The following is a 17,932-nucleotide window of genomic DNA, read 5'->3' as shown; positions in this document are numbered from 1 at the left end:
CTGAATCTGATGCACCAGGAGGTCCGAGTCTCCCAAGACCAAAACGTCCTGGACATCCATGTTTGCAGCTAGTCGCAGACCCAAGATGCATGCCTCATACTCAGCCATGTTGTTAGTACAATAGAAACGCAGCTGAGCCGTAACAGGATAATGACGTCCTGTTTCAGAAATAAGTACCGCTCCTATTCCAACTCCCTTCGCATTTGCGGCTCCATCAAACAAAAGCTTCCAACCAGGTTTCTCAGGTAATTCCAACTCATCTATATACATTACTTCCTCGTTAGGAAAATACGTCCTCAACAGCTCGTACTCTTCATCAACAAGATTCTCAGCCAAGTGATCGGCCAGCGCTTGGGCTTTCATGGCCATCCTCGTCACATAGACAATGTCAAACTCCGTGAGTAATATTTGCCATTTTGCTAACCTCCCTATGGGAATAGGCTTTTGGAAAATATACTTTAATGGACCCAGGCGTGAAATGAGATAAGTAGTATATGAGGACAAATAATGCTTCAATTTCTGGGCCACCCAAGTTAGGGCGCAACATGTCTTCTCGAGTTGAGTGTACTTAACCTCATACATCGTAAACTTCTTGCTGAGATAATAGATGGCTTGCTCCTTCCTTCCTGTAATGTTGTGTTTCCCCAACACGCAGCTAAACGAATTCTCCAGGACCGTTAGATAAAGAATTAATGGTCTCCCCGGCTCAGGTGGAATCAACACAGGTGGGTTTGATAAATATCCTTTGATCTGGTCAAATGCCTCCTGACATTCCGCCGTCCATTCTATCGCAGCATCTTTCTTTAATAGTCGAAAGATGGGTTCATAAGTTGCTGTGAGTTGAGCAATAAATCTGCTGATATAGTTCATCCTTCCCAACAGACTCATTACTTCTGTCTTGTTCTTCGGCGGTGGCAAATTTTGGATAGATTTGATCTTTGACGGGTCCAGTTCAGTACCTCGCCGACTGACGATGAATCCCAATAGCTTTCCAGATGGAACACCAAAGGCACATTTAGCCAGGTTGAGCTTAATATCATACCTTCGATGTCTTTGGAAAAACTTCCTTAGGTCTGCTACATGGTCTTCCTAATGCTTAGACTTTATGATGACATCGTCCACGTACACCTCGATTTCTTTGTGGATCATGTCATGAAACACAGTAGTCATTGCTCTCATGTACGTGGCCCTAGCATTCTTCAAACCAAATGGCATCACCCGATAGCAATAAGTTCCCCACGGCGTAATGAAGGCCGTCTTTTTCGCATCTTCTTCATCCATCAGAATCTGATGATACCCAGCATAACAATCTACAAAAGATCTGAGCTCACGCCTGGCACAATTGTCGATCAAGATATGGATGTTGGGCAAAGGAAAGTTGTCCTTTAGGCTTGCCCTGTTCAGATTGCGGTAGTCGACACACACCCTGATTTTCCCATCTTTCTTCGGCACCGACACCACATTAGCCAACCAATCAGGATATCGAGTGACACGAATAACCTTTGCTTGCAGCTGCTTGGTTACTTCTTCTTTAATCTTCACACTTATATCCGTCTTGAACTTTCTCAATTTCTGCTTGATGGGCGGGCATACCGGGTCAGTGGGCAATTTATGGACCACTAAATCCGTGCTTAACCCCGGCATGTCGTCATATGACCAAGCAAATACATCTCTGAATTCAATAAGTGTTTTGATCAATTCCTCCCGGATATTTGGTGCAATGTGGATGCTTATTTTAGTTTCTCTGATATCGCTGGCATCCCCTAAATTGATGTCTTCTGTGTCATTTAAGTTGGGCCTGGATTTTTCTTCAAACTGGCTTAACTCCCTATTTATCTCCTCGAAGGCTTCATCCTCATCGTATTCCGATTCATTATCATAATCAACCTCTTGTATGGTTAATTCAGAATCAGATTGATCTTTTAGACTAGGTTGAAGATCTGTTGTGCATGCCATGTCGTTAAGACTAGTATGAAAAGAACTGTTTAGAAAAAGAAAAGAAAGAAACAAAAATTAAAAATAAAAATAAAATAAGGAATGAAAGAGAAACTTCTCATTTTATTGAATCATGGGATAACAAGGTTTCACACTTTGTTGAGCAATACTAATAATAAATGAGAATCCGGATTACAACCCTGGAATAATCCAGAAAACAAAAAGGAAAATCAGAGCCAACTACCAGGACTCCCTCCAAGTAGGAAGAGGAGTAGCTGTCCAATTGTTGACATTGGCCCTAGACCCAACAAACTGTATTTCTGCATTACTGGATCCCTCTCCAGCCTCTATCATGTTGACATCTGCAAATATTCTCTCAAAGCCCTCATTCAAATCTCCATCCGGCCCGATCAAAGGTCCAAGAACTTCCAGGACTGGTAACTTTCTGCACCCTGCTTTGACAAATGATCTGGACAGTCGTGGGATTGGCTTAGGAAGGACCCACTCTTCATCTTGCGGGCCCGTTTTATGTCCGCTGCGGTAGGCTTGAATCCCAACCCAAAAGTATCCAGGTTCTTGGGCAAAGAAACTGGTCGGACCATTCCCTGCAGATCAATCCCCAAACCTTTTCCTGGTACAAACCCGTTGTTCAACATCTCTGAGGTTATCATGAAGGCTGCTGCTGTGATCCTGGGAAGTGGAAGGCCCCCACCCTCAGGAATCTTGTCTACTAAGACTGTGTCAAAAACCTGATAAACCCATGGGCCCTTGTCCTCGTCGGTTTCTATGAAGGGCACAATAGCATCACTGACGGCTTGTGTATCGTCATCCCCGTGTACCACAATCTCTTGTCTATCCCATTCAAATTTGACCATTTGATGCAGCGTAGAAGGTACTGCTTTAGCTGCGTGGATCCAGGGTCGTCCCAACAAAAGATTGTACGACACCGCCATATCTATCACTTGAAATTCCATGGTGAACTCGACTGGACCAATGGTTAATTCCAGTACGATATCACCCACTGTGTCAGTACCGCTTCCATCAAAACCTCGGACGCAGACACTATTCTTGTGGATCCTATCATCAGCAACTTTTAGTTTGTTCAGAGTGGCCAAAGGACAGATATTTGCACTTGATCCATTATCAATTAGTACTCGAGTGACCACCGAGTCTTCGCATTTTACCGTCAAGTAGAGTGCCCTGTTGTTTTCTGTACCCTCTACCGGTAACTCATCGTCAGAGAATGTTACTCGGTTTATTTCGAAGATCTTGTGCACTATTTTCTCCAAATGGTTCACTGAGAGCTTGTCCAGGACATGGGCTTCGTTCAGAATCTTTATTAAGGCTTGACAATGATCGCTTGAATGGATCAACAAGGATAGCAATGAAATCTGGGCTGGGGTTTTTCTCAACTGCTCTACAATTGAGTAGTCCTGGGCCTTCATCTTCTTCAAAAACTCTTCTGCTTCTTCCTCCGTTACTGGCTTTTTTATTGTTACAAGATTGGTCCTTCTCAATTCCGCGGGAGCAAAACACCTTCCTGAACGGGTTAAGCCCTGGGCCTCGCATATTTCTTCCACAACTTCCTTCCCCTTATGCATCACTATCATTTGACTGTAGCTCCATGGCACTGCTTTCTCACTTGTTGTTGGCAACTGTATTACTGGCCTGATAACAACTGGTTCTACGCGGCCCCCCTTCACTACCAACACTGATGTGCCTGATACTCTCGGCAGCACTACCCCGATTGACTCTGGCTTCTTCGCAGCAATAGACGAACCTTTCCCCAGTACCACAAATGGCTTGTCATCTACCTTTCCCAACTGTACCACTGCCCTTTCACTGATCGACTTTTCGTTTGGGCTGGCCCGAATCATCATTACTGTTTGTGAGGGCTTTTTGGGTTTCCCTTCTTTGTGCACTAGTTCGATCATGTGGGCCTCATGGTGCACCGGTAACGGGTTTTCATTGATGTTGGGTGCCTCTAGTGCCTGAACCTCGATCCTATTTGTGTCAATAAGATCTTGTATGGCAGTCTTCAACTTCCAACACTTCTCGGTATCATGCCCGGGAGCCCCCGAACAATATTCGCAGCTCACTGAGTGGTTCAGATTTCTGGGAAGAGGATTTGGCAATTTGGGTTCGACAGGACTTAACAAGCTTATCTGCCTCAACTTGTGGAACAGAGTAGTATAGGTTTCTCCCAACGAAGTGAATGCTCTCGGCCTCTACGTCCTTTCGTTCCTGAAAGCCTGATTTCCGCGGAAGCTTGGTCCTGAAGGATTCCTATAGGCCCTTGGTGGGGGGTAAGTGTTTTGTGGAGGTGGATATGTGTGTTGGGGAGTCGGTGCACGCCATTGCGGGCGAGCCGGAGGTTGGGTGTAAGTTTGAGCTTGATGGACGGCGAAATGTGGCTCTTGTGGTGGATAATAGGGTTGTGGAGGGTTGTATGGAGTGGGTGGATAATTTGGGTAATTGGGTCTGGGTTGGTAGCAAGGAGAAGGACCTTTTGATCTGGACCAAGTACCTGCTTCGACTGTTGCGACCTCCTCTCTCTTCTTTTTCCCGAGCGCACCCCCCGAGCCACTTTGGATAGCCTGAGTTGTGGCCTTGATCGCCGAATAACTCATTATCTTGTTGGACCTAAGTCCCTCTTCAACCATGCCGCCCATTTTTACTACTTCATTAAAAGATTTACCAACTGACGTCCCCAGGTGACCAAAGTAAGTTGGCTCCAAAGTTTGTAAGAAGTAGTCCACCATTTCACCTTCCCTCATTGGCAGATCGACTCTCGCTGCTTGTTCCCTCCAACGGAATCCGAATTCCCTGAAGCTCTCTCCAGGCTTTTTCTCAAGTTTTAACAGTGTGAGACGGTCCGGGACGATCTCAAGGTTATACTGGAAGTGACCTGCAAATGCTTGTGCTAGATCGTCCCAGGTATACCACCTGCTAGGATCCTGCCTCGTGTACCATTCGAGTGCGGACCCGCTTAGACTTTGACCGAAATAAGCTATCAGGAGCTCATACTTTCCACCTGCTCCTCTCATCTTACTACAGAAACCTCGTAGATGTGCCATGGGATCACCATGTCCCTCGTATAGATCAAATTTGGGCATTTTAAAACCTACCGGCAATTGAACATCGGGAAAAGGACACAGATCTTTGTAGGCTACACTAACTTGGCTACCCAATCCATGCATACTCCTGAAGGATTGCTCCAGGCTTTTCATTTTACGAAGCATTTCATCCTGCTCCGGATTCTTGGCCGGCCTCTCAGTTTCTGCCGGGAGTTGGAGGTGAGGGGTGTAAGTGTATGGCTCAGGTGCTTTAAAGGTTGGTTCAGGGGGATAATACTGGTTATTGTGAGCCTGAAACAACGGCTCGCTGGAGGACTTTTGCAGTATGGCAGGTGGAGGTGCTCCGAAGACAGGGACAGTTGGCGGAGAAGGGTTTTGTTTGGGTGGTGGAGCTTAGGGATTATAAGAAGTTTCCCCTTGATAGTATTGGGCAATGGGGAAGCCCGTTGATGGACCAGTGGGAGGGTGTTCCGGAGTCCGAGCCGGTAAGAGGGTAGGAGTAGGGGGAATGTTTGGTGATATTTGTCCCCTAGCCCAGGCTAGATGCATCCCCGCTATCTCCTGTCTCAACCTGTCTACCTCTTCTTTCATTACTTGCATCTCTGTCTTTTCCTCCTTAACACTTTTGTCCGAACCAGACATACTTTTCAGAATGGGCCCTTTAGATCTTGTGTGGTAGTGGTACTCTGCCAGAACGTTCTAACGAGCTAACTATTTCGAAACTTCTTTCTCTGATATTAACAACAAACTTGTTAGCGTTAGAGTTTAACACATAGTGTAATTTCACATTGGGGAATGCAATGTTCCTAGGCAGTTTCACCATTTCTAACATGTTTTTGCTCTGACTGTATGCGTCATTCCGGCTTATGTCCTTTCTTTATTCACTTTGCCCCTTTTTTTTCTTTCTTTTTAGTGGTGGTCGAATCTTATGTGAATTGCCTACGTATCATGTCCCCGCATGAATCATACCGGGCGTAGTTCTGTCACAAGTAAAAATAAAGACGCAAAAATTTTCTTCGTTTTTTTTCCATTTCATTACCCAAAATATGCTATTACAAGCTACTCATTTGAAAAAAGACAATCAAAATACATACTCCACTATTAACATTGTTCGATATGAAAATAGAACAGAGGGGTAGACAACAGACTCTTAAAAACAACAAGTGCAGACTTGAATTAAGGATACATTAAAGCCTTGAATCTTGGTGCTCGCGAGGCATCGTTCGGCCTTTCCGCGGGCTTTGGGGCCAGACCTCTTTGCAAGCTTTTTAATTCTTCCATAATCCAGTGTACATAACCCATGACTGAGGCAAAAAGGGTGTCGCGGGGAATTTCCTCACATGCTAAACACTTCGTGGTGATGTAGTTCCCAATCTCATCGATCCTACCCCTGATTCTATCCCTTTCCATACACAGTTGTTCTATTCGTTGATTCTTTAGTCCCAATACTTGAGTGTTTTCAACGAGCTAATCTTGGAACCTCTCCATTTGTTCTTCTATTCGGGCTATTGAATCATAGCAGCGCTCCCTGTCCGTTCTAGCATCTCGGGCTTGTTTAAAGACCCGATCTCTGAGAGTGGAATTTGTTTCTCTCAATATTGCAATACTCCCTTCATAATCCCTTCTCACTTGCCATAGGTGCTTTTTCGGTGCTACTGTACCTTTTGCCCATCTGGCCCGTATTCTTGCTATGCTAGCCTCGGATCTTTCCAAGTCTTTTCGGCTTTCAATGACCTGATTCCTTAACCCTGCTATCAACCTTTTATCTGACTGGCTCCTCCGTTGGTTGTCGGCGTCCATTATGACTCGTCGGTTTTGAGCTCTAAGGGAGTCATTCTCTTGGTCTGATTTCTTTCTGTCCCCTTCATTGGTTGCGGTCTCAACTTCTTTTTAAAACTGAAGATTTATGACCTGCTATTTCAGCTTGCCTATTATGGCCCTATATTCTTTTTCCTTTGCCAACCAGTCCCAATGTTCTTGTGAGGACTTGGCAAATTCTTGAAGGTGAGGTCTTTTAGCCGGCCTTCCAAACGACACTTCCCCTTTGTACCAAGCCTGATATCCGGGTGAAACTTACCCTCTTGCCTGATTCAGTACACAAGTATTTGCCTCCAAGTATTGACATTGGCTCTAAATCTGGCGGACCCTTGCTTCAGGAAACTGGCCATCGAAACTGATCTCAATCACTTGGGTGCTTAGATCCTCATCTTTCGGCACTATCTGACACCTCCCAAGCTACCTCAAAACCCGATACGGCGCATAAGGTTGAATGCTCTTAAGTCCCATCAAGAGAAAATGGGGCCTAGCTGCTGGCATGTATATGACTTCGTCGATCGGTAACCATCCTAGTGTCCACTGTATTTGACTGGCGTTGAGGGTCCGGAAATATGAGGTCCATGCCGAGACTCCTTCAGGTAGGCGGACCTCATTAGTTCTGGTGTAGAACTCCTCTATGCAGGTTTTCTCAGAAGATCCATGGATCAGGAACTGGGCTCGGTGACATAGGTGTTCGGTCATCCACATTTGCAATAACAAGTTACACCCTTCGAAAAAGTTCCCTCCGGCTCTGCAGGCCGTGAGAGCTCGGAACATATCAGATACAATCATGGGCGCAAGCGTGCTATCATTTTGAGTGAGCAAAGTACTGACGACCCCAGCTATCTTTATGTCAATATTCCCGTCTTTTCTTGGGAACACTAAAAGCCCTAAGAAGGTTATCATGAAAGCAACCCGTCTATGTTCATCCCACTTTCGACGGTTACTTTTGCTGCACAACTTGTTTTCTGGCTTGTCGAATCCTCCTATGTGGCCGTATCTTTGGTATATGAAGCTCAGAGTGCAAAAACCTTTTGCCAAGTCAGGGTTATGGATTGTTCTGACTATCTTCAACGAGTCCAAAAACCAGTGCACCGCTACGGCTCTTGGAGCAACCAGGTATTTATGCCTCAACGGAACCTCAGCACTGCCGATGTACCCTGCTATTTCTTCTAAAGTCGGGGTGAGTTCAAAGTCCGAGAAGTGGAAGACATTGTGCGCAGGGTCCCAGTAAGGGACCAGTGCCCTTATAATATCCCCTCGAGGCCTGATACCCAACAAACTCGTGAGACCTTTCAGATGTTTCTTGACTTCGTCACGCCCTTCTTTGCCTGAATCATTCCACCATAGCCGCAACTGGAGGGGGATTTTATTCATGATTGAAAAAGGTTCATTTTGAGTCGTGCTCATTCTGCATATTTATTAATATGATTAAACAAACGAAAATTTATTTGACTCAAAACGATTTGATTATTTTTCCTAAAAAATCAGATTTTCCGAACACGACCTTTCAGCACTTCAGGGACGAAGATTTTAAGGTTGTGCGAGTTAACCAATCAATAAAATAAAAAAATGACATAAGAGGCCGTTTATACAAAGTCAGCCTTCCGGCGTCCCTTTTGGGAACATTCGACTATTTTTGATAAAAACGACATCACCCGACTCTATGACGAAAAATTAAAATTTTTGACATATTTGGGCTATTTTTTTTTTTTTTTTTGCAAAATGGGAGGTTGGACCCGACGAGGGTTGCCTACGTATCTCACGCCCTGTGAGAATCAAACCGGCGTAGTTCGCCCAACCTAAACTAAACTTGTAAACAAGACTCCTTTCTTTTGTGTTTTTTTTTCAAATAAATCAAACTAAAAAAGACAAATTTTTTCATTTTTTCCAAAACTTCGACAGGGTTTTGACACTACTTGGACATTGGTTTTATTTTTCTAAAAAAAGTAGTTATCTCCTTACACTGCTATATTTTATTTCTCTTTTTTCACAATTTTCCAAAAATTCCCGATTTCAGAAGTCGATCAGCATGCAGATCTGAAGCAAATAAATGTGCAAAACAAACAGGATGCATCAAGATGGTCTTTTTTCATTTCAGGTTGCTTTTCCTAGACGGACCCAACCCCTGTGTTGAGTCCCCTAAGTCAAATGCAACATGATGCAAATAAACGTTCCTACTAGGGATCCGGTATGAAGTCAAGTTATTCTAGGTTCAACCTGGGTATATGTTCTAGACAGTGTACCCGAGCGGACAACTCGAGTTGAGGAAGGAGCTCCTTTCTGGGAACCAAAAGGCCAGCCGGCTTAGAAACTTTCCGAGCCTCTTTTATTTCAGGGTATTGACACTAACAGAATAGGGAGTCTCAACCAGTAAGCACATCCCCGGAGGTGAGAAGAGAAGGTTTCGGCGCAGTTTATATGTACAGTTCAAATAATATCAAAGCGGTAAAAAGCATCATTTTGCACATTTAGGCCAAAACATGTAATAAGATCAAATAATAAATAAAGCCAAATATAACAATTCATCTAAGCTCGAATTCTGAACCCTAAACCAGAGATTCTGGGTTCGTCCCCAGCAGAGTCGCCAGAGCTGTCACACCTCCTTTTTCACCTACACCCCGCAAAGGGGCGTAGAAGGGAGTTTTTCCAATTAAAGGACAATCAAAACGGGATTTTATTTAAAGATTCAGAGTCGCCACTTGGGAGATTTATGGTGTCCCAAGTCACCGGTTGAATCCCGAATCGAGGAAAAGAATGACTCTGTTTAACAGTCTGCGCACCAAAAATTCGGATAAGGAATTTTGTTAACCCGGGAGAAGGTGTTAGGCATTCCCGAGTTCCGTGGTTCTAGCACGGTCGCTCAACTGTCATATTCGGCTTGACTATCTGATTTAATACATATTGAACCTATGTGCGAATTTTAACTTTTAACCGCTTTTATCATTATTATTATTTTTTATCGAGAATTGCAACATCATGAAAATACATCTCGAACCACGTCACATCAATGCACCCGTGGTTGTTGGTTCATTTCAACTCTGTTGAGATTTGGATTTGGGTCACATAAATGTGCACCCGAGTTTAAGAAGATAACATTATTAAATACGCGCCTAAAGCGACTAGCATATCATTATTTTGGGTAGGGCCGTGAAATTTGCTAAATGGCCCATCCCAAAGTCTAAGCAATTTTACCAACACGTATAGAGGGCCCCGCAGCTTGTGTATTTTTGTTTGTCGAGGCTCGTCTCATTCGTTATTTTTAAAAGGAATTTGCAACGCCGTGGACATGCATCTCAAACCATGTCACAATCAATGCACCCGTGATTAGCGACACATTTCGACTCCGTTGAGATTTGGATTTGGGTCACATAAATGTGCACCCGAGTTTAAGAAGATAACATTATTAAATACGCGCCTAAAGCGACTAGCGTATCATTATTTTGGGTAGGGCCGTGAAATTTTGCTAAACGGTCCATCCCGAAGTCTAAGTATTTAATACATACATTTAACGAGGGCCCCGCCGTTTATGTGTTTATCTAGCGAGGCTCATCTCGTTTATTTTTAAAAGGACCATCCTAAAGCGGCTACATTCTTCTACTTTTGTCCGTCTCTAAAAATGAAAGAATCTTAATCAATTACTGGATTAATACTAAACCTAAGAAAAACCGCATTCGAATCTATTTCAAAAGAATGAAACCGAAGCTACGCACTGTATGCCAAATAATGAGCCAATCGTACGATAGCGAACGTGAATTAGGAGATGACCGAACTTCGACTTCCTTATCCTACAGAAGCTCCTATAACCACAATTGCAAATATATTGCAAACTAATTCGAGTTTCAAATCCCTTACTATTACTCAATTTGTTAAAGTGCCGATTTACGAGCTTGAATTGAATATTAACATGGCTACAGTGAGAATTGAAAAGTCAAGATCTAGTGACACTAGCCTAATGAACTGCCTATAATTATCCTTACTAATTGTATCTACTTAACAATAATTCCTGCCTTTTAAATCACAACTTTGCTATAAACTCTCTGAATTCGAGAACTCGAACTTTTATACTAATTCACGTTATCTAAAATTTGCCATGTTGAGAAAAAGTATCACCTTACTTCGATAGCTTACATTCTTCCTATTCACATATTGAAAGTGTTTTTGATAATACTGGAAATCAACTTAACCAACGGCCATCAATTCAAACCAATCTCAACTAATACTCAACGGCCAAAATATTTATACATTTGTACTCAACAGTTCCTCATTTCATCACAGTCCATCACATATTACCGGTTCACTTAGTCCAAATTACACAAATTATAACAGATCCTAATTATTCAAATCTCTATATTACCATTACCTATCTAACAGAACTTAAGCATTCAAAATGATTAGGAAATAAAACGGCATAGAGACCAATGCCATAACAGTAGTGCTTGCACTTCATTCTTTCTTCCAAATAGGCTTCAATCAACTTGATATTTATACATCATTCAATGTTGAGATAAATACCTGATATTTGGAAAACAAAGAAGCAGAGGAAAATCAGTAAAAGCAACAGCAGTGTAAGCAACAACACAACAGATTCAGCAACACAGCAACAACCAGTGAAGCCAATAACAACCAGTAATAGACAACCCGTGGCAGATTTAAAGAAAACCAAGCAGAAAACCAAGCCGTAACCCAATGGAACAGTGCTCAACCAATAGAAAACTAGGAAAATACCAAGCTGAAATCCAATAGTACCAAAAGAACATAGACAGATGCAAGAAACAGTAGTTTTCTGATTTGTCAAACACTCAAAGAAAAAGACAAGCTCAAGCTCTTTGATGTAAAGCTTAGCGTTATGAGGATCAACCAGCCTTAACACTCTTGTTTTCTCTGGCTTCTGAGGATCAAAAATCCAGCCTCTATTTTGTTCTATGAGCCTATTTATAGGCAAACTAGGCAAGCACCAGGCTGGCTTGATACCTTAACTCTACCCATACCCCTTAAACATGCTAAAACTAATCAGAAAATGCCCATGATATTCCTGACAGCCCCCATACCGCATGTTGTTCTCCTTTTTTAATCAAAGTTATGGGTATTTTAACTTATTTTAATCCAACTCCCCATGCCATTAAATCTTGTTCCCCACTATTCTTTAACAATGTATCAGTTTAATGGTATTTTAATACCCTATTGACAGCCATTTAGATTAAGCCATTTTCAGACTCTTTTAAATCCAAAAATACCCTCTTAAAAGTCCCTGGAATTGCTGCCTTACCCCCCTGTTTCAATCTGTATTAATCCCTTCAGCTATAACCAATTCAAACTTAGCTAACTAACAATTGGACCCTAACTATCCAACAAACTACATCCTATAACCAGTTCGCAACTGAATTCAGACAAGTGGCTTAATCAGAATTAAACAGGATGGATCAAATTATTACCATTCAAGACTGTAAAACTAATCGACGACATATATCGAATCGACTACGCGAATTACAACACATATAATCGATAGCAAATAATTAAACTCGAACAAGTACAGAGGTGATTTCATATTGATAGACACATGGATCAATTGACAAAATTGAAATTAATAACACCACCTTAAATAAACAAACAAAAAAAACAGATATAAACAAATACCAACGAAACAAATAGGAAAGGAAAAATTACCTCAGAAGCTTAAGAACAAAATGACCCATGCTCAAACTGGACTCGACCTCTTTGAGGTCGAACGGACTTTAATTGAAGTGTCCTCAACTGAGAACACCTCAATTAAGGTCTATTAAACCCCAATTCTTCCTCTTAAACTGGACAGACCCCCATGGTTTGGAGTTCTAGGGTTCACACAGTCCGATTTGGGGCTCGAAGGTCTCTACCTAGATTCGAACCAAACCAAGCTCGGTTTGGTTACGAGTGAGGCCAGGGGAATGACTGGTGTGAATTTGGGGTCGGTTGGTGTAGATCGGGTTTTTTGCTCGAACCTTCAAATGAAGATTCGAGACGTTCGGGGAAGATTCGAGGTAAACTGAGTGTGGATTTGGAGAGAGGGGGTCATGGTGGTTCAGGGGTGTTAGTTTCATGGCCAGCGGCGTCGTTGCCGCCGGCTTTCAGGCGAAGGGGTGGGGTGGCGGCTAGGTTTTTTCATGGGAACCGGTCTCTGAGTTTGAGAGAGATGAAGGAGTGAGAGGGGGGTTTGGTTTGGGGGGGCATGGGGTGAGAGGTTGAGGTTTTATATGGGGGAGGGAATTGATCCTGGGCCGTTCGATCTGATGAGATCAATGGCCAGGATCTTTTCATCAATGGGAACGACATCGTGTGGTTTGATTGTGAGACTGGGTCGGTCTCAAGCGGGAATGGGTCGGGCTATGAGGCGTGTTTGAGATCGTTGGATCAAGGGAGATGAATGGCACAGATCAAAGCTCCTGAAACGACGTCGTTTCTTTCGTCTGAGAGGCTGGGTCATGGACTGGGTCAATGTATAGCTTTGGGCCTGATTTTCTTCGGTTTGACATGAGCCCAATCCGAATTTCCCTTAATTTTTCAACCTTTTCTTTTCCTTCTTCTAATTTAACAATTAACAAAATTCCTAAAAATATGAAATAAAAAATTAAACTATTAACTAACACATAACAACAATTAACACACAATTTAGAATATTAAAATAAAATCACACAATGACAACAAATAGCATAAAAATGCATATTTTTGTGATTTTCCTTTTAAAACCAAATTAAGGTTTAATTAATTCCTAAATGCACAATTAAATCATAAATGCACATGCGACACATATTTTTGTATTTTTCTTAATTAAAGTAGAAATAAACATGCACAGACAAATATGAATAAATCACGGACAACACAAAACTATTTTATTTTGAATTTTTTGGGAGTAGTCCTTGTAGGGCAAAAATCACGAGCTCACAGCGACTTGAAGGAGCTGAAAACTCAGTCGAGGTTGAAGATATTCTGGAAACCTTTCCAGACGAGCAGTTGCTCGCTACTAGTCTTGAGGAAGTTCCATGGTATGCAGATTATGCAAATTACCTGGCTAGCGGTATAGTTCCCTATGACCTTTCATCTGTACAAAAGAAATTTTTTTATCGTGACTGCCGCATGTATTATTGGGATGAGCCCTATCTGTTTAGAATATGTGTTGACAATATGATCCGGATGTGTGTCCCTGAGATAGAACAATCTTCTGTTTTGCAGGCTTGTCACACATCAGCATATGGAGGACATTTTGGAGGGGTCAGGACAGCTACGAAAGTGCTAGAGGCCGGATTCTTTTGGCCAACAGTGTTTAAAGATGCGCATCAATGGGTGAAGGGCTGCAATGAATGTCAACAGACCAGGAACATTTCCTGTCGCCATGAGATGCCCATGAACCCGATTCAAGAGGTGGAAGTGTTTGATGTCTGGGAGATTGACTTCATGGGTCCTTTCGTCAGCTCCTTTGGCAATAAGTACATACTTATTGTTGTGGATTACATGTCCAAATGGGTAGAAGTTGCAGCATTGCCCACTAATGATGCAAGAGTGGTGGTGGGATTTTTGAAGAAGAACATATTCGCCCGCTTTGGGACACCAAGAGTGATCATTAGTGACGGAGGCACACATTTCTGTAATAGAGATTTCGAGAAGTTGCTCGCAAAGTATGATGTACGCCACAAGGTGGCTACCCCATATCATCCCCAGACTAGTGGGCAGGTTGAAGTGTCCAACAGAGAGATCAAGAGTGTGCTAACCAAGACTGTGAATGCCACAAGAACTGATTGGGAGAAAAAGCTAGATGATGCACTCTGGGCATATAGAACCGCTTTTAAAACACCAATTGGTATGTCTCCATATAAGTTGGTGTTTGGGAAGGCCTGCCACTTGCCAGGGGAACTTGAACATAAAGCTTGGTGGTCACTGAAACAGCTGAACCTTGACATTGAAGCTGCGGGCACACCGAGGATCACTGAATTGCATGAGCTCGACGAGTTTCGACATCTTGCTTTTGAGAGCACAAAGTTGTACAAGGAAAGAATGAAGCGGTTGCATAACTAGAACATTTGTGAGCGATATTTCAAACCCGGGGACATGGTACTGCTCTGTAATTCAAGATTATGGCTATTCCCGGGTAAGCTTAAGTCATGATGGTCTGGGCCATTTCGAGTGGTTGAAGTATTCCCTTCAGGAGCTGTAGAGATCATCTCAGAGAAAGACTCTCACACATTTAAAGTCAATGGGCAGAGATTGAAGTTATACATAGGCATGAAGGAACCAAAGGAAGTGTCAGAGGTCTACCTAACGGAACCTCAGGGGTCGAGCGAGCCTTAAATGCGCTTGTTTGCGTCGTGCCACAACATTAACTAAGGTGCTGGTTGGGAGGCAACACAACGATAGTAGTAGTTGTTAATTGTGAGTTTTAGAAAGTGCTAACCAATGCAGGTGACATTGGGCGGGTGATAAAGCCATCGAAAGTGGTAAGAACAAGTGGAAAATGTGAAATATTTACGCCTAGGAGAGCGCCCGCGCTACAGGCCGCGCTATTTGGGCAAACATTCTGCCCAGCCCGCGCTCGTGAACACGCTACTGCCTGCGCTACTAGCGCGATCGCACTAGTGGCCGTGCTAATGGGCAAACATTCTGCTTGGCCCGCGCTCGTGAACGCGCTACTAGCGTGATAGCGCTAGTGGCCGTGCTAGTTCCGACGATTTTTGTGTTATATTTTCTGAGTTGTTCTAATTTTATTTTTGTGTTAGTTGTAATAAACCCCCCCCCCCTTCTTTAATCCCCCAACCCCACACCCTACTCCCAATACCCACGCCCCAATTCCAAACACAAGAGAAAGAGAAACAAAACCCTCCCCAAATCCTCTTCTTCATCAAATCCCCTTCACCTTCAACTCCCCTCTTCCACAAATTTTCATTTTTTTTCAATTGGCCCCAAGTATCCAACCACATTCTCCTCCACCTTTCTTCTTTGTTCCCTACCTTTTATCACTACAGGTTTGCATTTTAGGGACCAATTTTTTCTTTTTGTTCCTTTTATTTTTTATTTTCGTTTTTATTTTTATTATTGTTGCTCTTGCCTTTGTTTAGTCGAAATTTATAGTATATGTTGTAGTAACTATGGATGGAATGGTTGGTGGAGTTAGAGAATGATTTAGTTGTGCTTGTGGCTAAATTGTGGTGGTTTTTGATGCTGTCAAATGCTTGAAAAGGATTGTGAGTGCCTAATGCCCACAAGGTGTTTGTGGAAATGCCTCAATGAATGTAACTATGTAGTTTTGACCACTTATGCGTGTGAAGTCTAAGTAACCGCAATGTGTTACAATTTTGTGTTGGGCTGTGCTAATGTGTTCCCATTTTTCAGGTACTATGACTCCATCTCGGAAACGTCGCACCATAGGTGCATTTTCTAGCAGCCAAGTCGGCTCGTCCAGGACACGAGGAGCATCCCCTGCATGCCCCTTTGATAGCACCAGATTTGTCTCGGCCAAGGCTCAGGACCGCTTTGCGGTGAAGGCCTAAAAAAACCGATTCTGGAGAGGGGTATTAACATCGGATCGGTCCAGCGGCACTGCCCTCACATGTACACTGAGCTGCTGAGGCGGGGGTTGCAAACCTTCATTAATGAGCCAGGCGAGGGCAATGTCATGGTTGTTAGAGAGTTTTACGCCAATGTGTCGGAGCATGACAATGGTGTAGTCACGGTGCGCTGAAAGGCGTTGAATGGTTCTATTGAGGCGATACGGACGGCATACCAGTTGCCCCCTCCTATGGTTAATTATGATGACTTTTATGAGTATGGCCATAACCCAACACACGAAAAGAGGGAGCGATTCTTTGAAACAATTTGTGTACCAGGGAAAGAGGTGGTTTAGATGAAATATGGTGAGAAGTTTCACTCCTCGGCACTAACCTTTGAAGGAAAGTGCTGGTTGTATCTTATCAACAATCGTCTACTTCCGTCCTCCAACACTACGGAGGTAAATGGGCCCCGAGCAGCTTTGATTTGGTGCTTCGTCAATGGTCATAACTTCGACGTGGCCAAAGTGATACATGAAGAGATGTTCATCCGCTGCCCAGTGAAAAGGTATAGGTTCTTTTTCCCTTCTTTAGTTACTCAGCTTTGCAGGGAAGCTAGGGTGCCCGAAAATCTAGCTGTGGATGTGCTAGTACCAAAAGACCGCAAGTTCCGGGCTGACAAGGTAACAACTGGTAAGGAGCCGACGGCAGCTGAGGGGGAGGATAGTAGTGGCTCTGATGACTCGGACGAAGAGGAGGACGAGCAGGAAGACGTGGACGCCAAAACACAGGCCCATGAGCACAGTGCAACAGCTGCGGCACCATCTAGCACTGCAACATCTTCACAACCACGCCGTAGTACCCGCATGACCGCTTTGGAGTAGGATATGGCGGGGTTGCGTAACTCTGTCACTGATTTGGGTGCCTGCGTTGATGCGGTTTCTGAGCGGCAGGTGAAGTCGGAAAAGAAATTCTTAGGATGGCGCATGCAATGTGAACCTAGACACCGTCTCCGATCAGGAGTGATCCTTCAAGGAAGTTCCTTTACCTTACTATTCCTTAAATTTTGATGCCATGAGGACATGTCTACATTTCAAGTGTGGGGTGGGGGATACTTCAATGTATATATGTAATTGTACAATTTGACTATTTCTTTGTTTTGCGTTGATTGTTTTTTGTATTAGTAATAGTTTCATTAGGTTAATTTAAAGTAGGTAAGTGGCTTGTCCCGACGACGGATCTCTTTTGGCGGGATTTTTGAGGGATTAAGTCGATAAAAAAAAGGAAATATGGAGAATCTTCCTGATGACGGAGCCTTTAGACAATTTTCTTAAGGGAAGTAACTCTAGAGAAAAGACCAAAAAGATTTTTTTTAGGTAGTGTAGTAACCCCCCCCCCTCCCCTTGGTTTTTCTTTGGGCCACGGTTCTTTTCCAAGGGTTTAGCTTGAACTGGGTATAGGTAGTTTTTGTTCATTTTGTTTTCTTTTTAGTAAAGTTAAGCCTCTAGCATTGATACACCTGAACACAATAAACACTAGAGTGTAACGCTTAGTCTCAGTAGTTGATTCTTCCTAAAGTGCCTTAAAAAAATT

The 17,932-nt window shown here is 43.2% G+C and overlaps 1 protein-coding gene across 1 annotated transcript; it reads left to right on the top strand.

Moving 5' to 3' along the window:
- The first annotated feature begins 4,264 nt into the window (after positions 1-4,264).
- LOC138879181 (uncharacterized) lies at positions 4,265-14,873 on the top strand. Its single transcript, XM_070158775.1, has 3 exons — positions 4,265-4,458; positions 13,727-14,476; positions 14,591-14,873. Exons 1-3 carry the CDS (start codon positions 4,265-4,267, stop codon positions 14,871-14,873), a joined length of 1,227 nt encoding a protein of 408 aa, XP_070014876.1.
- Positions 14,874-17,932: the final 3,059 nt, after the last annotated feature.

This window comes from Nicotiana sylvestris, chromosome 10, assembly GCF_000393655.2.
Source record: "Nicotiana sylvestris chromosome 10, ASM39365v2, whole genome shotgun sequence".
In the NCBI taxonomy this organism is placed as follows: Eukaryota; Viridiplantae; Streptophyta; class Magnoliopsida; order Solanales; family Solanaceae; genus Nicotiana; species Nicotiana sylvestris.
The sequence above is the reverse complement of the archived record's forward strand: the minus strand, read 5'-3'. Positions and strand labels throughout refer to the sequence as shown.